Source organism: Oikopleura dioica, chromosome 2, assembly GCF_907165135.1.
Source record: "Oikopleura dioica chromosome 2, OKI2018_I68_1.0, whole genome shotgun sequence".
Classification (NCBI taxonomy): domain Eukaryota; kingdom Metazoa; phylum Chordata; class Appendicularia; order Copelata; family Oikopleuridae; genus Oikopleura; species Oikopleura dioica.
The window spans coordinates 11,298,457-11,325,045 of record NC_137292.1 but is presented as its reverse complement, the minus strand read 5'-3'; the positions used below and the strand labels follow the sequence as shown (position 1 = coordinate 11,325,045).

Here is a 26,589-nt window from a genome sequence, read left to right as displayed (position 1 = left end):
TCAGAAAATGAGCTCTATATAAAAGCATCGCGCGCCAGCGATGGCTTGCGGTTGCAAACTCGCAGATTTAGGATTTAGGTAAGATTTTTTTAAAGAGAAAGATATGCATTGATATGAATTTTTAGATTGTAGAAGATGCTTAATCAAGGTAATACCATCATTCCTTGCGAAATTCATTGGGTTTCTAACATCATGGGCACTCGTTATATTCATTATGTCGATATAACGGGTGCCCATGATGTTATTATTCTGTCTCGTCAGAATTTACCAAATGATATACATAGAAATGTATCCAATACAATCACGTAGTAGAATTAGGCAAATTTAGTTATCCCTCAGTATCGCAACGGTTAGGTAAATTCAAGCACCGCCCCAGTCTGAAAAAATACTGGTCCAATTTTCTTCCAGACAAATACTCCAGATCGGAGTCTCAATTTATAACTCAACAAAAACATGGTACCGAAGATGCCGTCAAGAAAAATGGAGGAGTTCTTGAAATACGCGGCTAAGCGGCAGTTGGCAATGCCGAGATGAAACAAAGAGACCGGAAGCTATCAAGAAAAAGATGAAACTATGAGAAACATGATGTCAGTGAGGCGATGAAGCCGGATTATTACCAGGAGGGTGTCCTCAGAAGAGTGTTGCGAAGGGTGTTCCGCAACGAGCCAAGAAGTGGCTGTTCCGCATAATGCGATGAAATGACAACGATGTTAATGAATAGAAAATCTTCAATACAAAAGTCTTAGAAGTTTGTCTAAGCAGAGGGGCTGGTTCTCAATGCCCGGTGGAATGTGGCGAAAAGTCTATGAAGAAGATTTTGGACACGACACAAAAACCATGTTTATTACTTTACTTACTTTACTCTTTAATTATTGTCTCATCATGAGACGGAAAATCTGCAGACTGTTTTATTCTTCGCTTGAATAAAGCTTAATTTTTAGGTAAGATTGATTTATCCCAGCTCATGGGCGCAGGACGCTCTGGCTGCGATAAATCAGTCTTACTTATTGATACTGTTGGATATAATTTTCTTCTTTGCGAGATTTTCATTGGAAACACATGAATTAAAAAATATGATTTATTAGCAGGCAATGGAGAATGAAAAAGTAAGCAATCAAATCATTTTCAAAAATCTTCAAATTTGAACATGGTGAGCTCTTGGTTTTCTAAAATTGAGTTAATAAAAAATTATTTTCTGCTCAAGCACCTGTGTGTTCTCCTTTCGTGACGTTTTCCACCATCGGCGGTTCGTCTGTGACCAGATCCTTCTTGACGTCGTCTCTGTTTTCTTCGGGCATCTCTTTCTCCGTCAGTTCTCTTTGGTCGGGATTGCTGCTTTGTTGGGTCGACTTTTTTGGGCAGATCGGATGCTTCCATCACTTCATCGTATGATGGTGCTTTCTGATGATATCAAAAAGTAAAAATCAAGTAATTGGCTATCATACGTAATATTTTCATGAGAGCGTAAGACTCAAGGATTGATACCATGCTTTCTTTGCGTATTTCTCATTGATAAATTGAAGGTCTTTCAAATACGGCTTCTCTCCTTTAGGATAAGTTCCGTAAGAATGCTCTGGTGCATATTTCTTCGATCTTGTTCTCTGAAGTTTGGCCACACATGCGCTTATGATGCACATGAGTACCAACGATATCATTATCAAGGAGAAAATGACTGCTCCTAAAATAGGCTTTGATTAGCTCTGACTGCTTTAAATATCCAGTTGAACCTGAAACTTTGTAGTCTTCTTCCATGATTTCAATCTCTGCTTATCGCGGAAATCTAAAGTCGCCTTTCCGCAAGGTTTGATAATGTTCTAAAAATGATGAGCTCTCCGGCCACTTTTTTCCCAACCGATGCTCCGGCAAAAGGCAGCAGATCCGAGAAGCGACGACCCGTTGCCCATAATGTTTGAGCTTGTTTTGGTTCCATTCCAAATATAACGTTTTTTAGAACACGCTGTTGGCCGCGCTGAAATTTACGCGTCCACGAGGGTTGAAATAATATTTTTAATATAAGGAAATTATTTAGCGCTTTTTGAATGACAAAACTGACTGCTTGTCAAATAAGAGCATTTTCTTCTTCTTGGATAATAGTTTTTTTTTGTCAAAAGTTTATTTACAAATGGAATGCAAAAAAAAAAGACTCCCACGAGCGTATTATTCTATCATTCTAGCGCTGCGTACAGAACTTGCCGTGGGCAGATTCGCGAGATTGCAAGAGCAAATCGGCTGACAGCTCGTAAGTCAGAACTTGTGCTCGGTTCCCATTCGTGACATTTTTATTCCAACCGAGCTTTGGCTTTGTATCAATTCTTCAATTCGTACTATCCTTTAAAAATGCTCAACTAAAGAATAAAATCTAACAATCTTTCAAAATGAAAATTGCAGCGTTTTTGCTTTTTGCTGCTTCAGAAGCTTATCCTCCAGCAGATATTGAAAATCCCGGAGAGAGTAAAACTTGTGCAAATGAAGTTGCAGAAGATGATTGTGTAAGATTGTTCGTCGCGAAAAATTATAGCTGCGAAAGCTTTACTAAAGAACAACAGAAAGCTTGCCAAGGAAAGATTAGACTTTTTCTTCCTTTTTATTTTGAATATTTTCAATTTGTGCCTAAATTGTTTCAAATCACAGACTGACAAATCGCCATCTCGTTCGTAGCCAAGATTTGACATTTTCTCTAACCGAGCTCAGCCTTTCTAACATTGTTCGCCGCCCTGGACAGGTCTCCAAATAATGACTATTCTTAAAAAATAGAGAAACTTAAAAAAATGAAACTTCAAATTTTCACTTTTTGCGTTTTTCACTCAGAGGCTCAAATGTCCAGATTTCCAACGAGAAACATTCAAACCATTCAAAATGAAGAAACTGGTTCAAAAAAAATTTAGCTCATTCGCTTATTAGAAAATTCCTTTGAACCTGTTTTTTGTTCCGTTTGTCCCTATAGTCGAGAAAACATGCACTAATAAAGCAGCAGATGGCGATTGCGAGCGACTGTTAGTTCAGAAAAATGGCACTTGCGATAATTTTGAAGTTGAGCAGTTGAAAAATTGTGAAGGAAAGATTTATAATTTTTCTTTTGAATTCTCTTGTTCAAATTAGATTCTAATCTGAAACAGGTACTTGTAACAAGTGTTACGAAGACCCAACGGAAGCTCCACCTACGGTCAAAGTGGAAATAACTACAGTGCCCCCTACTCTCGACGATTTTGTCAACCAAGATAATTACGTAGATGAGTACAATGACGCAGCTTCTGAAGGAATTCTCCCCGATCACGGTCAAAATGGTGTGAACGTCGGCTACCCAATGGGCTATCCGTATCCGGGCTACCCGTACCCGTATCCAGCGGGATATCCTTACCCACAAGCACCAGGGACAAATGGCGCTCTGCCGCCTTACATGGCTCAACCAACCACAGTAAAGCCAGGCAAGCCGACAAAGAAACCACCATCGTGGGCCGACGAAAACGACAAAAATGAAACACTCAATCCAACAGGTTCAAAATATTGCCCCTTCACCATTATATAAAATTCTAGGCGCGATCGATAAAGATGGTAAAACAAACATCAACGTCCCTGTTCTCGCCAGTGGTATGCCTTCTATGCTCATCCCTATTTGGGTGGTTATTCTCATCGTTGTCGCCTTGATCGTTCTTCTCAGTGGCTGCTGCTGGTGTTCATTGAAAGTTCACGGAGGTTACCTCCGAAGAAGATTCCGAAATGACACACGAAAACAAACCAAAGAAGCAGAAAATCGAATCAAAGACTTGGAAAACGAGCTCTCCGCGATGCGTACAGTTGCCAAAGAGAAGAATGAGCAACACGCGAAAGAGCTTCAAGAAGAGAAAGACACACTGAACGCAAAAATCAAAGAACTCCAAGCTGAAGTTCAAGCAACTGCGGATCAAATTCCATCTTACGAAGAAGCATCGAACTTCCAAGATTTAAACATGGAAAGAATCAAGGGCACGACAATGACAAATTTTGATGACATCGAATCGGTGCCGAAACATTTCGATGAGACCTCTATGAACGCCTCCATCGCGCGCCATTTCAACGAAGCGCTGAAGAAAGCCGATGTTCCAAAGAATAATCCAGTCGACGACAACACTTCTGTCGCACCGTCGCAGATGGAATCAGTCATGACAGTAACTGAATCTCAGCAACAACGACAGCGAGTTGAGAGCTTGAACTCACGAGGACCGGATTACGTAATTATACCATAAAAACTACCCTTTTTCAAGAAAGAAACCTTCAGGTTCGATTTCACGACTATTTCAAATCGAAAAATTCCTTTTATCAAATATAAAATGGAATATGAATTATTTCATATTCTTGACTATTTTTTCACATTTTTATTATTTTTTAAAAAGTTTTATTTTGTTAAAAAAAAGGTAAATTTGCTATCCGCTTTGAAGAAGCCGCTTACGCATACAAAGAACATTACCAGCCGCCTCAAATCAGTAAGGATGAATTTGATGACACGAAAAATGAGCTTGATGATACTAAAAAAGGCGTGTGGGTTAATATACTTGAGTATATTATTTTGTGTGTGAAAGTTATATATTTTTCTTTTATATAACTCGTGCGAAAAGCAATGAAAGATCTCCAGGGAATGGTCAGAAGCTTGATTGGTACAGTCGCAGATCAACACGACGCTACTGAAGCGTTGAGGAAAAAACTGAATGAGAAGCCACAGAATGTTGGTCCTCCTGCTCCTCCGCCAGTTAAAATTACTACTCCAGCTGTTCCCCCAGCTCCAAAACCTCATACTTACGAGAATACCGCTACTGTTGATGACAAGTATGGTCATCTTGCTCCAGCCCAGCCTCCATCAGCCCCTGCTCCAGTCCCGACATCAGCCGCAGACAAGCCGCCAACAAAAGAGTTCATTACGCCAATTCATGCATATTTCAAGCCAGGTCTTCCCACAGGAGTCGCACCAGCAATTCCAAACGTTCCTCCGAAAACAACGAATCCTTCAAATGCTCCCCCTGAATTCTCGTTCTCAGAAGCAGCTCCAAACCCACCAACAAGAAAGTTCAACAAGCCGGATTGGGACGCTTCTGTAAAAGTGGCCCCTCCCAAACCTCCAAGTGTGACTTCATTCGAGAGGATGCACATGGAGTTGACCAAAAGACACCAAGAACAACCCATTCCGCCTCAAGACTTCGACACACGCTCAATGGCGTCTGTCGCAACTACAGCCAATCAAACATTCATTTCTGAAGTGACCAGTGAATATCAAGCCGCGGTTGGTAAAAGCATGAGAGATGACAGTCAAACGAGTGGACAGTATTATGAAAACTTTTCAGTGTCAGGTGTGTGGATTTATCATCTATATGATAAACAGTTGATTTGATTAGTCCTCCTTGTTTTCATTGCCTAATTTTCTTCAGAAAATCCGATGGGCCGTTCCCGAATGAGCTCAATGACTGAAACAAGCTACACTCAGGATCAAACGACAACACAGTTTGACTCAGACAACTCTCAGAAATCAGGTATTCTTTCACGCAAGCTTTTTTTCTGATATTTGAATTCTAGTCGTTGAAAATTCTCGGGCTACTACGCGACCTCCAGTTTACGGAACACAGGAGCAAGTACTTGACATTCCAGAGTCAAGGGCTACAATGAACAACTTTGTAAGTCTGAAGTAAAAGAGCTTTTTTCAAGCTTTTTCTAGATAAATCGAATTCCTACTGCTGCTTCTCGTGACCGATTTACAACTCATATGAGCTCATTGGAGGAAAAGTGGGGAAAGATCAACCATCAATTGAATTACAGGTAAATAAGGTAAACAAACACACAGTAATAGGAAAAAATAGTGAGCCAGAAAATGAAAAACTTTCGAAACAAATGTTCTCCCTCGGCATGGATATTCTGAAGCCAAATGGTACCGAAAACATAATCGAAATTGGCCGAAAACTCGGTGATCTCGGAACAAAGCTCGCTGCAGAAGATCCTCGCGCTGGAACTCTCAATACATTTACTAAGAACGTGCTTTTTACCGCCATTTTCATGAATAAGCAGCCGACTGGCAATGAAATGTTCCAGACAAGTTATCACAGCTTACTTGAGACTGCAGATCAGATGATGGGACTTCTTTCGCAGCAGTTCAAAGATGCACATGTAACAAAAGCCAAACCATTAGCAAGTGCTACTTTCCCAGCGGAGTCCATCGAATCAGGATTGACAACCTCGGCAACAACTGCAAGCTCCTCGAGCTCATCATCGGAGGAAGAAGAGGAAGCATCAGAAGCTAATCCTAGCGAAAACATAGAAAAGACTGTCGATGATCTTTTTAATTCCGCCGTTGCCTCAGTTCCAGTTCCACAACAAAAAGCTAATGATGAAAACAAAGAAGAAGAAGAAAGTTCAAGTGACAGTTTTTCAACATCAAGTGAGTCGGAGGATGAAGCTTAGCTTCTGAAGCTATTTTATGTACATAGATAATTTCAATAAACGTATAAATAAAATTAGGTCTTCTACCAAAGTCTATGTAATGAATTACAGTTTTCCATGAAAGCGCAAAAAGGGAGAACGAGTTTGAGTTTTCCTTTCTTTGACAATTCCGTGACGTCCCATCCGTTAAACGGATCAGCAAATATTTAAAAAGTTCAGTATATATAGCCCCTTTTGGATCAGTTAGATATTCATTATCTGCAAAGATGACACGAAAAAGTTTTTTGTGGCAGGTTAAGGCCAAACATGCAAAGTTGCAGTATAGAAAGTAACCATTGTTGACTGTATAAGACAGTTGTGGTTGATAATTTCTGAGACGAATATTGTAATCTAGACATTTTTGAAGTTGTGAATGTCATTGCACTCGTCGTTGTCTCCGTCAAACATAAATTGCATGATGAATTCGTCTTCCGGTACATGTAATGGATCCTCTTCAGCCATTTTTCCTTTGAAGAGCGTTTTAAGAACGAAACCTAATAATTATTTATTATTCTTCATAAATAATGGCATTTACATTAAATGTTATGATTAATAATTATCTTATAATTGGTATAATACCAAAAACAATTTGTTTCTAACCTCTTATTCTCTGAGAACCAAAGTGTTGATCGACGGGGTGATTCCTGGAAGTTTTGATGAATTTAAGTTTCAATTTAACTAAATTTGTTCATGCCGTTTATGAGTTAAACATACATGTCCGTTGTGAGGCTGTCCAAAGTTGAACTATGGTGAATGTTTGTAAAGACCAGCTTTTTTTACTGTTTCTAAATATTTCATATCAGAGCTCAAATGGACGTTTATTTCAAAATTTCATCTCCTGCGTTACTTATTTACAGTGTTCCCAGAGGATCGTAAAAGTGTCTGCGTAATCACAATTCCCAAACTGCAGCTCATCTTTGCCTCTGTTGGGGATTTATGGCTGCGTTATTAAAATATTCGGCCATGTAAATTTCTGGCTCATTAGGTGAGCTCGTGCTGGGCGAGCTTGGCGAACCAGGTCCGATAGAAGGTGTCAGTCGTCGATGCCATAAAGCCATTATTGCCAGGAACCATTACGCGCGAATGGACACATGGTGTAAGCCACAGTGCTGAGTACTATTGCGCCCATAAAGCAATAAAACCTACTGTGAAAGTGTCCCGTAAATGTCTCCTTACATCAATTCCATTTTTTCAGACCGTCCAAAATCGAAAATTTAAGAATCGTCAAGGAACCAAGCAAGTTTACGGCCGCAAAAGTAAAGAACGCGCTCGTGATTTTGAAAAATCATTATTTGATGATTGTGCCCAAAGAATAAATCCTATCGATTTCCGCGAATAATTTTTCCGCCCCCAAGTTCGCCCAGCTTGATCAAAGTTCTTCGCCGCTAATTAAGCCAATTTATGCTTGCCGACTGTACTCTCCACTTTCCATCTGGAGCCGTTTTATCCAGACGATAACCTGATTTTATGGGCATTTATGAAAGTATAGATTTTCGGAGCTGACTGTTTTAGACTTGATTTGTTGATGATATAAAAGTACCCTTGATTTGTGTTTGACTGTCTAAAAAGTCAATTCAAGGAAAAAGCATACAGTAAGAGTGCATTTGCGCAAATACCCATCCTTCATCACCTCTCTTGCCTCGGCGCGTTTGATTAATTCCTAGCCACAGAAGCAACCTTTGACGAACTGACGAAAGGTGGATCAGCCAGCCGCTCAACTGTGCCAGTAACGAGCCTCTACCCTTGTCACAAACTCACCTTCACCAATCCTCAGCTGATTGCTGGCCGGATGCAACACTTCTGACCCCAAGTGACCTCGTGAGAAAATAACGCTATCAGTAACTTATATATTTCTGCTCTAGCTCGCCCAATGAATTGGGGAGCCGCACCTTTTATTTATGAAAAATTCTCTTTGAACCCCTTCCTCGCGCCATGGAGCGGGCCCATCAAAGGGGTTGAACGTAAAACTGTCAGTACGTAAAATTCAGTGCGAGATGGATTCCCATGAAAATGAAATTAGCCAATGTAAAAGTGATTCCTTATCAATGAGTCGGTTTATTAAGGACCTACCGCATCGATGAATAGTCATTTTTTATGAGGAGTTCTCATTAAAAACATTTAATATTTAGCATTCTTGTGAGAAATTTATGACAGTGTGCATAATGATTTTCGAGTGTCGAAATGATAACTTCAAGAAATGATTATGGTTGTTTCTCAAGTTTTTCGTACTTGGCCCTGGTGTAAGGTGATCTTTGGCTCTCAGTTCGGCTCGGATGATCCGTTATAGTCGCAGACGGGCGCTGTCAGATCCATCACCCTACCACCAAATCCTCCAAATCGCGAAATGCTAATCAAAAAAACCCAAGACCTTTAGTAGAAATGTCACGAGTATAATTTTCCTCAATTTAAATTATGGTCATCTTATTAACAAATCTTCAATTTTTCTTTTCCAAATAATCAGCGACCTGTATTTCTTTGAAAGTTTTTCCGATAATGAGATCAGGCAGAGAAGGAGTAGACACATTATCGACAATTGTATTTCTGCTCGGCAGCTCAAAGCGTCGTTTAGGAGGATCAATAGACGCCCGAAGAAGTAACTCCTGTTCGTAAATCAATCATTCTCAAAGAAGGAACATCAGTCCAAAACAGAAAGCCCTTCAAAAGCAGCAACAGCACGGCGAATTAACCTATCTCCGCTCTGCTGACGGATGACGAGCTCTAACCTATTCCTTGGATCGTACTCATCCAAATCGTCGCTTATGGGAACGTAAAAGAAAGATTTAAATTAACTAGTGATGACAAGATGAGCTTTCTGAGCCAAATGAGGCATTCCAAAAGTGCACTCGATGTGGAAGATATGTGGAACGGGGAAATCCTCTGGGTCTCGTTCACCTGCCTATTATACTTGTGTGATTAGTCAGCTCATTCTTCTTCGCGCAGGTTTATTTATGAAGACTGTCTATTTAAAAAAAATGGTGAATCGGGCTTGTGAATTCATTATCAAGGAATCTTCTTTCTTTCACTTACTGACAGGTAGCATGTGTATGTTGACCGGATGAGATTCTAGCGCCATAACAAGCTGAAATTTAACCTTCAGTGGAAGCAGCTATTCGACAGGAGACAACATTTTTTCGTCGACTTTTTGGCAATAAATCATTCTCAGGTTCATGAAGACTTGCTATAGATTTAACTTTCAAAAATGTGTGTGTTTATGTAAGAGGAGCCGTAAAATGTCGACAGATTTACGGATTTTACGGATTTCCGGGTCCTGGCAAGTCGAATCTCGCTTGATTGATTCAAATGGTAGTACTTGTCATCTACGACTTTGCGTTTAGTCCTGGCTGACGCTTTTTGACAGATTTATTTCCCTGGTGCTTAAAAAAAAGTAACACAAGCTCGGAATAACGATTTAAAATATCGCGTAATTGTCTTCGACTGCTGTTAAACATATCTTGCTCAAATAAGGGTTACCATCAATTTTCATGGCTAATGAGCGTAGATCCTTCTTGTATACAAAACCTATTTTGTCGATCGCGAAATGGAGCTGATAGCTACTGTATGTAATGATAGCAATTGCGATTTTCCGGGTCCTAGCGATTTTATATTTAGATAGATGCACTTTGCCTAATTTGTGATTGATTTTGTCCCGATAACAGTTCGAGTATCTGTTGAGTGATTTCTGACTGTGCAGCGTATATCAAACTCTAAGGCAACTCAACGGCCCTGTCTAAACCATGGCTTACCCGCGCCAAGCTATCAAAAGGCAATTTATTGGCACTTATGAAATATGGAGCGAAATAGAGACCTTCGTGTTTCTGGGGCAGGAACAGAAGTACTCAAAGAGCTCAAGAGAAGGAGCTCATCTTGCACTCCCATTGTGATTACAACACACTCCACTCGTGGCGAACACACGTCAAGAACCCTTCAACAGGCCTCAGATTGCCCATGAACGGATACTCCTCTTTTTATAAGAAATCTGCTCTACACAAATTCAGCGATCGCGACTTCTATCTATCCCAACAAATTGAGATCCAAAAATTTCTTCAAACTATTTTCTTTCATAGATCGCCGTATTTTATATTGTAAGAATTTCATTTGATTGAGAACTATCCAAGAGTTGAGAGCATCAAAAGGATGATGCATTTATGCGCATTACAGTGTACATATGTTAAAGTACGTTTCATCCAATGCATCACCAGGTGTCGCCTCCCAGTTGACCCGTGCCGTAGCTTTGCTTAGGTTGCGGGTGATTTTGGCGCTTTGAGTGGCGGCGCTGGCGAGCAGAAATAAATTACTTTTTTGTCGCCGTAGCTTGTGACTGGTTGATTGAGGAGATTTCTCTAGTGTGACTGATATCCTCTGAACAGCCTATCTTGTTGACAAAAAAGACCAACAAAAAACGCAACCAAGTTAAACCTTTTTGACAAACTACAATCCTGACGAATCACCTCCGTAAGAGATACAAAACAGTACCTCAAAACAGAGAGCGAACAATAAACCCGGCCACGAGAGAATAAAAATGACAGATTTGAACTTGGGCACCTTTTCCGGGACTGAGTTTGCTCAGAACTGCGAGAACCCGACTCAACCCGCCCAAAATGCTCCACAGAGTGAAGCTCAGCAAGAACAACTTAAACTTGACAAGGACAGGATTTACAAGTAAGTACTCCTCGTTGATTTCATTTAAACACATACCGGAAAAGGGCGATTGTCAAAAAATAATTAATATTTTGACACTTCATTCTAATCTAAGAAAATTATTCTCATTTGTCAAAGATATTCCATAAATTAAAGTTAAACTGTTAAACAGAATTCTTAAATTTCTATCAAAAAGTCAATAGTGCAGGAACAATCCACTGAGGCTTAAGCCTCTTACACGGCAAAAACAAACACCGTAATCCCTCATCATCTGTCTCCGAAATCTAAAAATAATTATGGCGTCCTGCAGAGTCCCGTGCGCGCCCTGATCTCCTACCGAGATCAGTCATAAATGCATCGACTGTTTGTTTCTGCAATCAGCTGGATTCTCATCATCCCTTTTTAAATAAAAAAATCTCTTGTCCAAGAAACCTTACCCCAATTCTCTAGGCATCCGATTTTCCCACTGCTCCAGCAGATTTTCCACAAATGCGAATTGGCCTCTAACTCGGCACGTGACAAAACTTCCGGCGATCTGACCTCGGCGGAGAGCTTCAATGATGATATTGCTCACTTCGCCAAGCAGGTAAAACTATAAATTTAGCTTGAGTACATTTTTCAACACGCGAATTTTCGCCCTGTCGCTGAAAATTGAGCGCAATTGGCAGCGCTGATTGTATGATGATTGATTTGACAGACGCCTGTGACCTACCGGTTACGGGCATCTACTAAGAGCACACTCACTTTTTTTCAATGTTTCGTTTTTATGTGATTGATAAATTTGACCGGCGTTCGCTTTTGATTTCTCGGTCTAATCGAAATATGTGTGAAGTTGTTTATGTTTGGCGAAATTAAATGTTTACGAATTGTCGGATAATTGGTTTTATTTAGATTGAAGATGGACACCAAGAAAAGCCGTCAATAAATATGGACGACGAACTTGACCAACTGGTAAGCAAGACTTTGAAAAGCACTTTTGGCGTTTTATTCAAAAAGGAGGAGAGTCCTTGTTTTGCGTGTTTATTTTCTCAGGACTTCTACAAACATTTTCATTTCTATAATCGGCGAATCAGGTGATGACCTGTGTCGAGTTTGGTTGTTATTTCGGAAGTGGCCGCGTTTCTCCGTTTCGCCCACTTCCTTTTTTCGGAGTTGGACACAAATGTGTCAATAGCGCCAAATCAAAGTGTCTAAGATAACTGTATATAGCTTCAAACAGTATCTTAATTTAGTAGTTAGGGTTGAGTTATTTCGCGTTATTACTTGACCTCAAAAAAGTACGACGTTTGCAATATAGTAGACGCGTGGTCGGCGCCATGCTGATAATTGAACTGAATAAGCGTAACGGTGATTCTATTCAGATGATTTTGTCGATCCAAGTGCTGCGATATCATCTCCTCGAAATGGACAAGGTAGGTCAATGAGCCATTATGAGGCCAGATCATTTATGGCGGGATAATGACCCATCTGGAGCAGCCTTGCCATGCATTTACGGCTCCTCGGGGTGTAACTGCGTAAATAAACCCTATTTCTGATCCCATTTTCTTGCAACTTTATAACATGCTGTTTCTAGGTCCACGAGTTATGCAACAACTTCACCGACAGATACATTGAGTGTCTCAAGGGCAAAATGCCAATGGACGCCGTCATTGAAGACCGAGAAAGTCCAAAGCCAGAGGACTCTCCTGAAAACCACCGAGTTTCGCACGCGGCAGCGAATCCCTCGCTAATGATGAACCTCCATCAACCTCAGCTTGGCCAGATGGGACATCAAAAGTCCGAGCTGCGCGATAACACCGACATGAGCCAGAATCACTCGATGTTGTCCAACACCAGCGCTCTTGGAAGCACAAGAAGCTCTGTCTCGGCCATGCCTCCTTATGGTAAGCGCGCTTTACTATTTTATTGGATCAACTAGTAGAAGTAACGCTAGAATTTCGAGACCGTAAATCTGTCAGCGGCACTTTTTGTTCAAAGGGCCGGCCGGATGCAGCCATCCATAATACACATATACGGTCATCGAGCTCCCGAACTTATTTTTTCTTATGGCCTAATTGTTCAAAGGCGCTTGTTTGGAAGCGCAGGTTCGAGCTGAAACCACTCGGGCGAACATCGATTTAGTAAATAAGATTCAGGCACGCTTTGATCTCATGTGCCCAAAACCTAATTACTTTCAAAAAGCCTTCATTAGCGCCTTCCAAGTTTGTGTATCATGATAACAATCTGATTTTTACCCCGGCTAGTTATCTTTTCTTGCCTCTGATTGAGTTCAAATCGCCTCGCTTGTAATTTATCATTATAAAGTGCAACTCAAGAGACGTAGAAGATCTCATATCTGTAGAACTCGAAAGAGCGGCCAGAACAAAACGCGGTTAGAATTATGAACTTCAAGGGCTCTCGGCTGGGGGCAGTTAGGCGCCATGGTTGAAATGCTTGAGTTTCTTCACCATTCAAAAAATCACATCCGTCTCACTTGCAAACGACAAAAGAGGTGTTAGACCTGTCGATTTATCTTTTTCGTTCTTCAAGAAACTAGCCACTTGAGAATTGTTTTGTGGCAATCTTGCATATTCTTTTCTAATTTATATATCAAACCTAAAGAATTCTTTCTTGATCATTTATGTCCAATAATTATGGGATAGGAATAAAAGTGATAGATAAAGATGTTTTCTTAACTCTTCCTTGATTTCATTTTCGACGATCCAGAATAGTGTCTATGCGCGGTGATCTGTCAAGATGCATTAGTTAAGCTTAATCACTTGCATTATGCCGCCAGGCTGGTCTGTGTTCTATCGGCATGATGAAAGCTAATTCGATTTTGGCTTTTTTGTCTTCGACAATTTTGCGCGAGTAGAAGCCGCTCGACCAGGCGCAGCGCATGATGGATTTGACAGGCGCGCTGCTCTGATCCGACCACATTCATCATCATTTTTCCGATTCGTTACACAATAATCCGCCCTATAAACTACGACAAACAGCAAAGAGCATCTAAGGGCACCCGATATGACTACACGAGAGCTAATTGAGTGAACCTAATTCAATGAAAACATATCACGTAAGAAAAAGCTTTCAACATCACTATTCGAATAATTTTCGTAGGAAAAAGTCCTACAAAAACTATCTCACAATTAAGTTTTCTCATAATGAAGTTTACGACTAATTATCTTTTTTTTTTCAAATAAAACGAGACCCCCCTCGATGATCATTTTTCAGTTAGTCGCTTAATGACTCCATTTGTCACTAAATTATTTACCTTGCTCGAAGGTGAGCTCGATAGATTACTTCCGGAAATCTGGAGTAATCACATCAATTAGTGTGACTCGATCTTTTATAGTTCCTTTTAGATCCGATGGGGCTCAACGAACAAGGTCCATCATCGAACGAATCTGGCGGTGGCGATTCCGATTCTGAAGGACGCAAGTCAAACAAGAAACGAGGCCTCTTCCCCAAACAGGCCACGAACATTCTACGCGCTTGGCTCTTCCAGAATCTAACTGTAAGTTGAGAAATATCATGACGGGCAATTAGAATATGTGAAAGAGGAAGTTCAGCTTTTGTTTCGAGCTTCATCCATCAGAGCGCGCTTCTTGACAGCGCCACGGGGTGTTCAAAAGTGATTCCTTTCACACCAGTCAATTTGAGTCATTCAAATTTCTAACGGTAAATCTTTCAGCATCCGTACCCTTCTGAGGAGCAGAAGAAACATCTTAGCCAGCAGACGGGGCTTACAATTCTTCAAGTCAATAACTGGTTTATCAATGCCCGTCGACGCATCGTCCAACCCATGATTGACCAGAGCAACCGCGCCGGTAAGTAACCAATTATTCCAAGACGCGCAGATAATTTAGTCTCCTATCCAACACGCCCTAATCACTACGAAATAAATCAATTTCTTATTTACCCGTTGACGATTTTTAATTTGATTTCGACCGTTTAATCTCCCCATCTCGTTAACTCTGTAACAAATGTATGCAATTAAACTTATTGCTAATTTTAGTCTCAGCAACGATGCCCTATGCTGATCCCAGAGTGATGGGGACTTTTGCTGTCTCGCAGATCGATTCCCAGCAGCAACAGGCCGCCGCCGCAGCGATGCTATCACATGGTAAGTCAACGATTTGTATGCTTGAAATCAAGTCAGAGAATTTTCCTCAAAGCGAGCTTTTTTCATCATTATTTCTAGGTTTCCCTGGCAGCAGCATGCTCCCTGGTGGAGGCTCGCTCCCGATCAGCTCCTCGGCCTCGTCGCTAAGACCGGACCAATTGTACTCTGGCTTCAACCCGATTTCCGCAAATTTGGGCTTCCCATCCCTCCCTGTAACCACAACGCACAGTTCACTGAGTCCCACTGACCTCCATATGCTTAGCCATTGCTAGCGAGTTCGCAAAGTTAACCCACATCTAGAAGAAAACTGTCCACAGTAGCTTAACCCTACTGTCCTCCAACCGTATTCATTTGTATTTATGAAACGCTACACAAAAACGAGACGGTACATATTTATTCTCGGCTTCATATGACTGTAAAAATATCGACGATGGAAACTGTAGATATCTTACTGACAAGAGTATTAGTCAATATGCTAAAAATGTCAATAAATGTTGTCAAATGAAGGGATCCTAGCTTCTGCTGAATCTCCCACTTCTAGCGTAGTTTGCCTGCTCTCTATATCTGGACGAAGGAAGAAAACGAGTAAAGTATCTTTGACGTCTGTATTTCGAGCTGGAGTAAAATAGAGGTTAATTCACGAACTGCGAGAATTACCGAATGGAGAGAAATACACGGCGGCGACCGAGCAAAGCTCGATCTAGATAAGCAAGTGACCTTAGGGGACGAGGGAGTCTAACGAATCTAAGATCCCAATACCCCCATGAGACTGAAACGTCCTCTAAGGCCAAAGTGTGTGATTTTTGCAGGAGTATAAGCGTAAGATGAGTAACATGGCAGGTTCGAAACGTCGAGGCAGTCTGATTCGCGTTAAAAACCCTTTTTGGGAAAAAGCTTGAATCAGATGCGAAGTTTTCGTGATGTCCGAGCGGTGATGACATGAAGGAGTAGCTGCACATGTAGAAGAACTCAAAATACGTCGGCGACGGTAACTGTGATAATTTCCGTACCTTTTCAGGCCCCGGTCGATGAATAGGGGACCTGAGTGGGGCAGTACTTGCGCTTAGTCGTATGACTGACCCGAGTTTGTGCCGATGTTTAGAGGTTCGACGGGCCTCGTTTCACGGTGTGCTCGTTTTGTATGTTTCGGGAGATGAGCTGCTCCAACTTCGGTTAAAGTCGCATTCGGATCGGCGCCGGCTGAGTATTGACGATCTGGTGAAGACTTTGGACGGGTTCTTTTCTTGCTGTTTTCAGTTGCTGAGCCCTCAACTACTGTTGAATTTTGTTTATCGACTGACATATGGCTATTGTCGGGCGCAGCAACCTCCGAAATCACTGTAGCATCAGCTGACATGTCCTCGGCAGTTTCATAAAGAGTACCACCAGAGTACCAGCGATCTGACGGCTCGGCTGGAGCTACCGACGAGTCCAAAATAGATGTAGCGGTTGTATCTCCCAGATTTTCCATGTCCAATCGGCGTCTACTTTCCAAAATAGGTGATAGAGATGATCTTGGCGGTTTTTCCATAGCAACCATCGGAGTCGACGCGACCTGAGAAGATTTCCTCCCCCATGCGACTTCGACCCGGACTTTTCCATCGGTTTGGAAGTAGGAACAGGCGATTTTTGTGGGACTTTCGACTTAACGATTTCGGTTAAATGTGGGAATACGTACTCGGCCTCGTAGTAATCAATCCAGCGTAAGTCGTGATTTCGTTCTGCGGCGTGAACCACGTGTTCTCGATGGATGAAATCACGTTGTCCTTTTTATCTTCGACCATGACGACCCAGTCGTTGCTCGAAACGGCTTTCAGGGGACCTACCCAGCGTTCCTTCTTGCTTTTAGCGTCGGTCAGGTTTTCTCGCTTAATGTACACGACAGCGCCAGCGGGATTGGTCTCGGCTTAGGCTCGTTTTTCAGCCTGTGCTCCATGGCTCGGTCAGCAGCTTCCATCGCAGTTTTCACAATGGCTTCCGCCGATTTCGCTAAAGCTCCCACATTGAGACCAAACACCTGAGGTGTTTCCGCTGTCATTTCTGCGCCAGTAGAGTGGGTGAAAGTACTTTTTCGGCCAAACCAAACTTCTCGCGGTGAAATTTTCGTGCTTTTGTTTTTCACACTATTGAGCGCGCGCATCACGTGGGGAACGCAGTCGGCCCAAGTTTTTCGACCGGAAGATGAGTTGACCATGCAGAATAGACTGTTTTTGATAGTCCGATTCGCTCTTTCTGCGAAAGCGTTTGATTGAGGGTGAAATGCGGTACTTATTGTATGTTTTATCTGGTTAAGCTTACACATTTCGTCAATCACGCTTGCGCAGAAGTGGGTACCTCTGTCACTGTGTAGATGTTTCGGCAAGAAATCCATGGGAAGGAAGACCTTGTAGATGAGCGCTTTTGCGGCGCAGATAGCAGTGTCGGACCGTGTCGGAATGCACCAAGTGTAGCGAGAGAAAGTGTCCGCCACCACCAAATAATACTTGAATCCGCCAGCGGGAGGCATACAAGCGAAATCGATCTGAATCGATTCGCCAGCTGTTTTTCCACGACGAAGGGTTCCAAGTGGCGGTTTGGTACGAGTTCCAGCAGATCCTTTTCTGCGTAGGCAAGGGACGCAGCTGTGGACGTAGTTAGAAACATCGTCTTGAAATGAAGGCCACCAAACGTCCTCTAATCGCTCTAAAGTCCGCGGCTCGCCCAGATGACCGGACAAGTCGTGAGCTAGAAAGAGAAAGTGACTTTTACCGCTTCCGGTACCACCGCCCGCGCGCCAGATTTGAATTGACACATCAAGCACCCGGTAGTGTTATCCAGGAACAGAGCTTTTTCCATCTTGAGTAGAGACGATTGTCGGTGGTCGGAGTCCTTCACCAGCGATTTTATGTCCAGTGGCTCCTTACCAGATTCCAGAAAAGTGATGATTGCACTCAGAGCAGAGTCCTCCCTTTGATAGTCCAGAATGTTATTATAATTCGCTGACACCAACGGAATCTCCATTGGCGCCGCGATAGCCTTGACGTTTACCTTATGTATCTTCACCTCTGATAAAGTGATTTTCTCCGGAAACTGATTTTCGTTCCAGAAAGGGACGAAGACACGTACTGGTGAATTCTTGTCGATTTCGTACTCGCGACCAACGGGAAACTCGGAGTCGTATCCAAGTGATTTGTCGTCCTCGCCAGGTCTGCGGCTCATAAAGTCGGCGAATTGATTTTCTGATCCCTTGATGTAGACAATGTGAAAATCGAATTCTTCCAATCGGCTTTGCCATCGGCTTATTTTAGAATTCTTGAACTTCTTTTTGTGTAGGAAGATCAAAGATCGGTGGTCTGTGTGAATCTGAAAGAATCTACCTTTCAGGAGCTTTTCCAGTCGCTCGCAGCACCAGACAATGCTAAACATTTCCTTTTCTGAAGTGTTCCATTTTCTTTCAGCTTTGTTGAAGGTGTGGGAAATCGCGCTTACTAGGTGCACTCTCCCGCCATACTCTTGTAGCAGGACGCCACCCGCTGCGTACAGGCTCGCGTCTGTGTAGAGATGAAAAGACTCGTCAAAGTTAGGAAAACTTATGACTGGAGTCTCGGAGAGTCGTCGTTGAATTTCCTTGAGCGCCAAATCCGCTTCTTTGGTCCACTTGAAACAATTTGTTTCGTTCGCCGAATTTCGAACATCGTTTATGGGCTTCATTCTGCTCGAGAAGCAACCGGATGAAATAGCTTCGCCCATTTTCGTTTCTAGAAAACCTCGGATCCAATTCAATGACCCGATTAATGAAGCTAACTCCTTTTGGGAGCGTGGGGGTTTCATCTGACGAAGAGCGGAGACTTGCGCAGGGTCCGGTTTGATTCCATCTTCGTTGATGATTCGGCCCAAAAAGTGAGCTTCGGATTGTAGGAAAGAGCACTTTTCGCCCTTGAGTTTAGCGTTAAACTTGCGGAGCGCGATGAATAGGTTTCGGAGAGTGTTATAATAGCAGCTGAAAGTCTTCCCAAAACACACTATGTCATCGATATAAGAAAGCATCTTTTTCCTGGTGGGGCTTGAGTCGAGAATTGTGTTTACGACGCGCGAGAATATATTCCCCGAGCATCGATAACCGAATGGTAGTCTGCAGAAGGCGTAAGATTTCCCACCCCACTGGAAGGAAGTCTTGTACCTGTCGCTTTTCTTTACAGGGCACTGCCAATATCCACTTCGTAGATCAACTGTGGCGAAAAACTTATTGCCCGGTCCAATGTTCGCGATCGTATCCTCCATGCTTGGGAGATGGTAAGGGTCGGATTTGTCGGAGAGGCATTTGTTCAGGCTGTTTTTGTAGTTGATGCAGAAGCGCATTTCCCCAGATTTCTTAGGAATAGGCAATACCGGGCTGTTAAACCCTTTCTGGTCTTTGATCTCTTCTATTATTTTCGTTTCGAGCAGTTCGGAGATGTGATCGCTGACCTGACCATGAAAAGCTTGCGGAATCGGGTGTTGACTGATGTTTCGACTCGTACCATCAGTCGGGATTTCGATCTCGAACGGGAATTCACCCATTTTTTGACCGTCGCAGCCGAATCTGTCGTCGAATTCCAAACACAGCTCGGCGACCATCTTCTTTTGCCCCGGGTCTGCGTCTGCTGGTAGGGTTATTCCGAGTTTTTGCTTCGCTAGCTGAATGGGGCACCTGGCTGCGTTCTTGTTCGGCGCGTCCAGCTTTGGGACTTCTCGTGGTGGTTGAGTGCGGGACCGATCGCTGTCTTTGACCGCTGATCTAGTCGTCAAGTATTTCTTGATTTTGGTCCGCTTCACTCCGTCCAGCTTCACCACTTGAGTCTCAGTTTGTGTGAAGGCTTCGTTGTAGCAAAATGAGAGAGTACGATTCTTATTGTCGACTGTGAAGCTGTCCGTCATCGCATTCTCTAGTATATCGCGGCCCAGTAGACTTGGGTATTTACTGCCTGGCATGATGGTGAGATTCAAGGAGAATGCAGGGCCACCATTGAATGATAAGCGGCAGGGAAGGATACCCCTCGGCTGCTCGGCGGGGATATTTGGGCTGAAACCGGTGACCTTGAAGGGGCAGGGCTTCAGCATCTGGAGAAATTTGTCGGGAACGTAAGCAGCGGACAGACAGGAGGACTCGGCTCCGCTGTCGACTTCCATCGATACGTCAAAACTTTTAGAGCCCGTAATGATGGTAGCCGAAGCGAAATAAGCCTTTCCTGGTCGCTTCTTCTTCACTGTGTAAAAGTGAACATCGAATGGTTGGAAATCTTCGACGTTCTTAGTCGTATTAATCTTCTTGGATTCTGGTTGTTTATCGTCTTTCCCATCCTTAGAATCGGTGCTGGCGCGCTTAGCATTCTTCTTCTTTTTGTTCTTATTTCTGTTGAAGTGCTGGGAGACGGTCGCGCTGTCAACTCGATTCTGTCTTGTGGATTGGGCGAGACGGCAGAGTTCGTTGATATCGTAAACTTTTGATAGGCTTGGAAGGATTGCGTTGAAAACGTCTGGTTCTTCTTTCCTAAGATTCAAGTACAGCATCATCGTCGAGAATATGTCGAATATTTCATCGACCCCGGCGTCGGCTGACTTCTCTTGTCGGTAAGAGTTCAAAGTCGCTTGCTTCGCCTCGTTCATCTTTTGCAAGACGTTGGCGGTGTAGTGTGCAAACGGCTTCGAATGGTCGTATTCGACGTCGAAAACTTCGCTTAGCTTCAGTAAGTAGTGACTCTTCGCGGCGAATGATTTCTCTAGCAGCGCCTTGGCCGATTTCCAGTCTTGACAATTCAGAAATTCGGTTCCAAGTGAGCGTTCGATGTTCAAGTCGAAGTGGCTGTACACTGCTGCGATGAAAGGCTGTTCACGTGAAGGTCTGTCGCGGACGTAGGCGCGGTGATAAATGTCGGCTCTGCCCAAGAAGGTGTTGAAAGATGTGTTGCATGCGGCGTCCAGCTTCGGCAAGTCTTGGACGTGACGAGACCAGGTAGTGGCCACCCATGCTTCTTCTCTCATTGTAGCATTCGTAGATTCTTTTCCTTGATCGAGCTCGCAGGTAAGAAGCGTTGTACTGAGCTGTTCTAATTTTACTCTGCTTTCTGTGATCAAGGGCTCTAGGCTTGGCTTAAGTGATTCGTCATTTCGCACTTGTTCTTCGAGGTAGTTTACTCGATCGTTTATGCTTCTTATTTCGGTGACGGTTTCTAGCAGTGATTTGTTCGCCGCCATAGCTCGAAATATATCGGCAGTAAGGGTTTATGGGCCTTGGATTACCTTTCAGGCCCTCAGAAAATACTGCGACTAAAAGTCGCAATATGATGAGCTGAGGTGCCTTTTGCGCAAACGCCCGACGATTTCTCTGTCCAGCGATTGTCGAAATTTCAAGGTCTGGTCCAAGGGTCGATTCTTCGTAAACTTCTCTCGATTTTTGGTGAAAAGTGGCGAAAGAATTCTGTTTTTCTGAGTATTTTAGGTTTTCCCCGGCGTGCGTGCGTGGTTGCGTGGGCGCGACTTTCGGCGCGTGGGTCGTGGTGGCGCTCGTGTGGTGGCGCTCGCTCGGGGTGGTGTTGGTGTGGTGCGGCGCGGAAAATTCTCTGAGTGGAGTTTCTCCGGCGGCGCGGTGGCGGTTGGTGATTCGGTTCCCCTCGACTCCGCTGACGGCCAATCAGCGTCCAAGTTGCGAAACTTCGGTTGTCGATGGCGGAAAATTTACCTTTTCTCCAACGGGACTACTCTGATACCACTGAAGGGATCCTAGCTTCTGCTGAATCTCCCACTTCTAGCGTAGTTTGCCTGCTCTCTATATCTGGACGAAGGAAGAAAACGAGTAAAGTATCTTTGACGTCTGTATTTCGAGCTGGAGTAAAATAGAGGTTAATTCACGAACTGCGAGAATTACCGAATGGAGAGAAATACACGGCGGCGACCGAGCAAAGCTCGATCTAGATAAGCAAGTGACCTTAGGGGACGAGGGAGTCTAACGAATCTAAGATCCCAATACAAATATGACGTCGCAAGTTTACAATTCAGATGTTACCAAAGGTACAAATCGCGGGCTTCTGTATTGATAATTGAATTATCACAAGTATATGAAAACTATTGGACAAAAAGATGAAATTAAATTATTTTTTCTCGCATTTCAGATGCTTTTGAACTGTTCCGGTCCACCTAGCAGACTTTTTCTTTGGTTGGCAAGTCACTTTATATCCTCGTTCAGTGATGTCTTCGGTAAATTGACGGGCGAATTTGGGAGGAACCATCATTCGCCCAATAGTGTATCCGGGTGCTTTTTGCTTGTAGGCGACGATTTTATATTCTGGTTCCTTCATTGGTTTTTTTATATAAAAACTCTATTAATACGGAAGTACATTTTTCTAATTTATAAAAATGCATGGTTTCTGCGGATTTTTAAAAACAATTCCTTACAAACGAAGAAAGCATCTCCCAATGAATTTTTATCTTCGCTTTGACGATAAATCACATCCATTTCCGTCAAATCGTAATTAAAAAAGTTTTCAACATTTCCACATGATGGATGAACGTCGCACCTGATTTGTCTTTTCTGAAATGATAAGGCTGGTTTAGCATATCGGCTTTAAAGCTTTGACTTACGACAGCATGTTTTGGAGTGTATTTTCCTTTTCTACAGGAGACAAGTTGGCGGGAAATGAACTTGCTTGAGTCATCACACGCGAATTTACATGTATTTCCTTTGCAGTTGATTTGAACATCATCGGCGACCTTGAGCTTTGATCTGACTTCGCCGCAAGAAGTGGAGGTCTAGAACCATCTCTGATATGTTTAATTTTATGAGGGCATACGTTTTGCACTGCTTTAGTTGTTGTAGTTGCAGGAGGGCCAAATGTAATTCCAGCGCCATCCGCTGGTCCTGAAGCGGCCGTTGTCGTCGTTGTAGCTTTTGTCGTAGTCGGTTTGATTCCAGTGCCCCCGGAGCACTTCACCAGGACTTTATTGATAAAACCCGACGGAGTTACTTTGACTTTTGGTCTCCATCTTCCCGGACTTCCGATTCGTGTTCGACAGACAATATTTCCCGTGCTTCGAATACCTGGATGTTCGACTCGAGCGGTTGGATGTTTACATCTGACGTTGCAGATCTTTGGTTCACAAGCGAAGAGTTCCACAGAATCGTCAATTATGAAAGAATCAAAAAGATTTTTTCCTGTGCAATCCGTCACAGTTGTCCCATCAGCTGCAAGAACAACGCTTACATCCTTCGTTGTGGTTGTTGTTGATGCTTTGCTTGTACTGGTTGTCTCTTTTGTTGTTGTTGTTGACTTGCGTGTAGTGGTAGTTGTTGTTTTCTTAGTAGTTGTTGTCGTTTTCGTTGTAGTTGTGGTTGTCGTTGTTGTTGACTTTGTTGTTGTAGTCGTTGTAGAAGTCGTCGTTGTAGTCTTTTTTGGTGTCGTGGTGGATTTAGGAGGCGCAGGTGGTGGCTTTTAGAAGCTCAAAACGAAATATTCGGACAAATATAAAGATAGACTTAATTCATTGATATCCCATGATTTAACTGTGATATCACTTTCGTCGATCGGTAGAAGGCAATTCGATATCAAATTAATTTATTAAAGCTTTCCTGGGGAGGCCCAAATGGGTTTGATCCAGCGGAATCGCTTGGAGTTAAATCTTCTTCAGTTTCATCTTCTTCATCTGGGGTGGTAGTCGTTGTCGACGTAGACGTGGTAGTTGCCTGTGCTGTCGCCATTTCTGCGCATTTTGCAGGCGTACATGCCTCATGCTGGATTTGGTCATCATCCTGACAGGCTTCGCTTACAGCACAGCTTCTTTCTCGACTCCTCACTCCGTCGTAGCAATCTGGATCACATGAACTCCACATAGACCACGGAGTGAAAACATCAGCGCATTGAACGGATCTGCCTTCTTCAACAATATCCGTTGGACAACTGGAGAATGATTCCCAGCTGAAAACTTCTTCACCATTTTGATCAGCAAATACCCAGTGGCCTTCTGTCGCAAAGATTTTTTGGCCATGTCTATTCTCGTAGAAGTCTTTCGCACCCTCTTCAGAGTCGGTGTAAATATGTCGCATCAAATAGTGATCTTCGTTGTTATGCGATATCTTCATTGAATCGCAACATCTTCGGTAGCAGTTTTCGTCTTGGCCAAGGTCGCAGTCAATGGATCCGTCACAAAGTTTGTTCTGAAAAACTCAAGTCTGTGCGGATCGAAACGATTCACATTACCTTGTGGATGATCTGGGACCCACAAGTAAACTTAGCGTTGGAAACTTGACACGAATTGCACTGGTAAAGGATACAGAGCTTCGCCTTGTCCCATTTCGACATGCCATCACGTTGAGCGACGACGGGCTTGTTGGTGCTCAAATCCTAAAGAAAACGCTGAGATTAGCATGCAAAGTCACCAGGAAATCAAGGCGGATATCCAAACTTGTTTACCTTACAACTTGACTATGTTTAGATTAAAAAAGACTTTCACTAAATAAAAAATATAAATCTCGACTTACGACAATCGATGGAATTCTTCTATCTTTTGCGAAAGCAAGACCTGAGTAATGCATCACACTCCTAGTATCATAAGGAGTAGACATATTGAACCATTCTCGCATGTTCAACTTCATGAAGTTTGGCTCAACACCCTCCTTGATATTGTCCCATCTCACTTCGATGTACTCGTCGCGGTCGGGGCGAGATTGCGCGTGGAAGAATCCAAGAGCATGGAGAAATTCGTGGACGACGGAGCCATGTCGACGGATACAAGAGCCGATAGAGATCTGTTGCTCGCCTCCTTTTCGGCCAACAAAGCTCCAGCAGCCATACCCTGAAAATTTTATTCGAGGTTTCTTGAAGGAGTTTACCTTGAAAAATTCGTAGGTAGTCCGGCTCATTCCATCTCGGCACAAATCTTATACAACTAGCATCTTCAATTTCCTAAAAACGAGAATTTATCATAGTCGGAATAAATTTGAAAATATGGTTTTATTTACCTGCATCGCCGCCTGGATTAATTTTCTGTCTTTCTTATTCATGGTCTCACTGAATTCAAAGTGCACCAGCTTATTTCCTCTATCATCAACATGCTGATCCCAGATATCGTAAAGATTTCTGTTCGCCACATTTCTCGATGCTGGCTCTGTTTCGTTCGGAAACGTCCTCAATCTCGAAATGTCAAAATTCAGCGACTCCAAGATATTCAACTCTTGAATCTTTTCGATCTGAGCTTTTGTGAAGATGATATCGTCAGCATCTGTCTCTCCAAACTGTTTCTCGATTTTCTCCGCTTTCGTTTTGAATCGTTTCGCAGAAGAAACAGTCTGCAGAAGTCCGAGGAAAAATATCTCTTTTCGTCGCATCGTCCCACGTGATCACTGCAGTTCTACGTAACTTGGAATCTTGAGGATCTCTGCTTCAGAAAAGGGCAAGTTGAGTCGTACTGCTGGCAATCGTTGTTTGTCAAAACAGTTTCAAGTTTTCGAGAAACTAAAAACTGAGAACGCAGACTGCCCAGAACGGACTGAATCGGACGTGGAAGGTTTAGCAACCAAAACCAGGGCTGGATCAGCAGCAGGTTTAAAATTTCAAGCGACGCGCCAACAGCACCACCCATAAAAGAAACTAACTAAACCAAGTAAGCTGATCAAGAACACAAAAAGCTTTCATCTAGCCGCAGTTAGAAACTTCTGATCTAAAATGACGCTTTAGAGGAAGATTAAGTGAATTGCATTAAAGAATAATATTTATCGAAAAAATTGCATATTGCAACACATTTTTCATAGAATAGGTACACATTCTTTTCTATAATTTTTCATCAACAAATCTTCATTTTTCATAAAAAATTCATCATCACAAATTTCTAAGAAAATACCCTGAGACCCTTCCATACACGTCATTTTCATCAAAACAACAATTCAAAATTCTATTTATAATCTTGAAAACAACTCGATTTCTTCATATAATTATTATTTTATCGATTGTATAACCCGGTTTTATATGAACTTGATATTGTTTTGATGCATGTTTTCGTGTTGGATAATTTGAACTCGTCGGACAATAATTGTCTCTCATCGATTTGACGATAAGCTGCTCTGGATTTTATTCTGGATCATCCTTTTTTCATGTCTTGGAGACTCTGTTTGGCGGGGTCGATTCGCTCACATTGACTATGAGATACCTCGGGTCTCGACGACTATTTTGAATCGCGCCCCTCACCCTTCGCTCAGCGATTTTTCAGCAAAACAACTCGTCTAAAATTACAGTTTTCCTGTCTTTTTTGATTGAAATCAACCTGATGCGCAATCGTAACGTAATCATGAAAAGGAGGGAAGAATTCAGACCTCATTCCGCTTCGGTTCCCGCTGGAAGTCGCGTTAATAGACCGCGCGTTTGAGAATGCGCGATCTCGGCGCAGCGACGGCGTCGGTGCTG

The 26,589-nt window shown here is 42.7% G+C and overlaps 4 protein-coding genes and 2 long non-coding RNA genes across 6 annotated transcripts; 4 read left to right on the top strand and 2 right to left on the bottom strand.

Moving 5' to 3' along the window:
* Positions 1 to 37: 37 nt before the first annotated feature.
* On the top strand, positions 38 to 1,026 carry LOC145696479 (uncharacterized). The gene is made up of 2 exons (XR_014133808.1): positions 38 to 78; positions 126 to 1,026. It is a non-coding gene; the product is annotated as an uncharacterized LOC145696479 (long non-coding RNA).
* Positions 1,027 to 1,064: 38 nt separating this feature from the next.
* LOC145699093 (uncharacterized) lies at positions 1,065 to 1,816 on the bottom strand. The gene is made up of 3 exons (XR_014133975.1): positions 1,728 to 1,816; positions 1,208 to 1,678; positions 1,065 to 1,166 (listed from the first exon to the last, which is right to left on the bottom strand). It is a non-coding gene; the product is annotated as an uncharacterized LOC145699093 (long non-coding RNA).
* Positions 1,817 to 2,974: 1,158 nt separating this feature from the next.
* On the top strand, positions 2,975 to 4,223 carry LOC145698254 (uncharacterized). Its single transcript, XM_081775456.1, has 3 exons — positions 2,975 to 2,993; positions 3,117 to 3,494; positions 3,535 to 4,223. The coding sequence occupies exons 1-3, from the start codon at positions 2,975 to 2,977 to the stop codon at positions 4,221 to 4,223; spliced, it is 1,086 nt and encodes a 361-aa protein (XP_081631582.1).
* Positions 4,224 to 4,568: 345 nt separating this feature from the next.
* Positions 4,569 to 6,463, top strand: LOC145697163 (uncharacterized). The gene is made up of 5 exons (XM_081774324.1): positions 4,569 to 5,318; positions 5,397 to 5,498; positions 5,542 to 5,639; positions 5,681 to 5,781; positions 5,823 to 6,463. The coding sequence occupies exons 1-5, from the start codon at positions 4,595 to 4,597 to the stop codon at positions 6,418 to 6,420; spliced, it is 1,623 nt and encodes a 540-aa protein (XP_081630450.1). The 5' UTR covers positions 4,569 to 4,594; the 3' UTR covers positions 6,421 to 6,463.
* A 4,248-nt stretch (positions 6,464 to 10,711) lies between these two features.
* On the top strand, positions 10,712 to 15,681 carry LOC145699967 (homeobox protein Meis1-like). Its single transcript, XM_081777235.1, has 9 exons — positions 10,712 to 11,097; positions 11,527 to 11,662; positions 11,968 to 12,027; positions 12,438 to 12,488; positions 12,650 to 12,959; positions 14,421 to 14,572; positions 14,750 to 14,885; positions 15,074 to 15,181; positions 15,260 to 15,681. The coding sequence occupies exons 1-9, from the start codon at positions 10,958 to 10,960 to the stop codon at positions 15,451 to 15,453; spliced, it is 1,287 nt and encodes a 428-aa protein (XP_081633361.1). The 5' UTR covers positions 10,712 to 10,957; the 3' UTR covers positions 15,454 to 15,681.
* Positions 15,682 to 23,723: 8,042 nt separating this feature from the next.
* Positions 23,724 to 26,294, bottom strand: LOC145699964 (uncharacterized). Its single transcript, XM_081777232.1, has 5 exons — positions 25,152 to 26,294; positions 25,023 to 25,095; positions 24,672 to 24,985; positions 24,391 to 24,534; positions 23,724 to 24,347 (listed from the first exon to the last, which is right to left on the bottom strand). The coding sequence occupies exons 1-5, from the start codon at positions 25,515 to 25,517 to the stop codon at positions 23,739 to 23,741; spliced, it is 1,506 nt and encodes a 501-aa protein (XP_081633358.1). The 5' UTR covers positions 25,518 to 26,294; the 3' UTR covers positions 23,724 to 23,738.
* Positions 26,295 to 26,589: the final 295 nt, after the last annotated feature.

Coding starts and splice junctions, on each gene's coding strand:
- LOC145698254 (XM_081775456.1), top strand. Junction 3,495..3,534: donor TGAAACACTCAATCCAACAG/GTTCAAAATATT, acceptor ATAAAATTCTAG/GCGCGATCGATAAAGATGGT.
- LOC145697163 (XM_081774324.1), top strand. CDS start 4,595: ATGAAAGATCTCCAGGGAATGGTCAGAAGCTTGATTGGTACAGTCGCA. Junction 5,499..5,541: donor AGACAACTCTCAGAAATCAG/GTATTCTTTCAC, acceptor TTTGAATTCTAG/TCGTTGAAAATTCTCGGGCT. Junction 5,782..5,822: donor AACCATCAATTGAATTACAG/GTAAATAAGGTA, acceptor AGGAAAAAATAG/TGAGCCAGAAAATGAAAAAC.
- LOC145699967 (XM_081777235.1), top strand. CDS start 10,958: ATGACAGATTTGAACTTGGGCACCTTTTCCGGGACTGAGTTTGCTCAG. Junction 14,573..14,749: donor GGCTCTTCCAGAATCTAACT/GTAAGTTGAGAA, acceptor TAAATCTTTCAG/CATCCGTACCCTTCTGAGGA. Junction 15,182..15,259: donor CGCAGCGATGCTATCACATG/GTAAGTCAACGA, acceptor CATTATTTCTAG/GTTTCCCTGGCAGCAGCATG.
- LOC145699964 (XM_081777232.1), bottom strand. CDS start 25,517: ATGCGACGAAAAGAGATATTTTTCCTCGGACTTCTGCAGACTGTTTCT. Junction 25,096..25,151: donor TAATCCAGGCGGCGATGCAG/GTAAATAAAACC, acceptor TCTCGTTTTTAG/GAAATTGAAGATGCTAGTTG. Junction 24,986..25,022: donor CTACCTACGAATTTTTCAAG/GTAAACTCCTTC, acceptor TAAAATTTTCAG/GGTATGGCTGCTGGAGCTTT.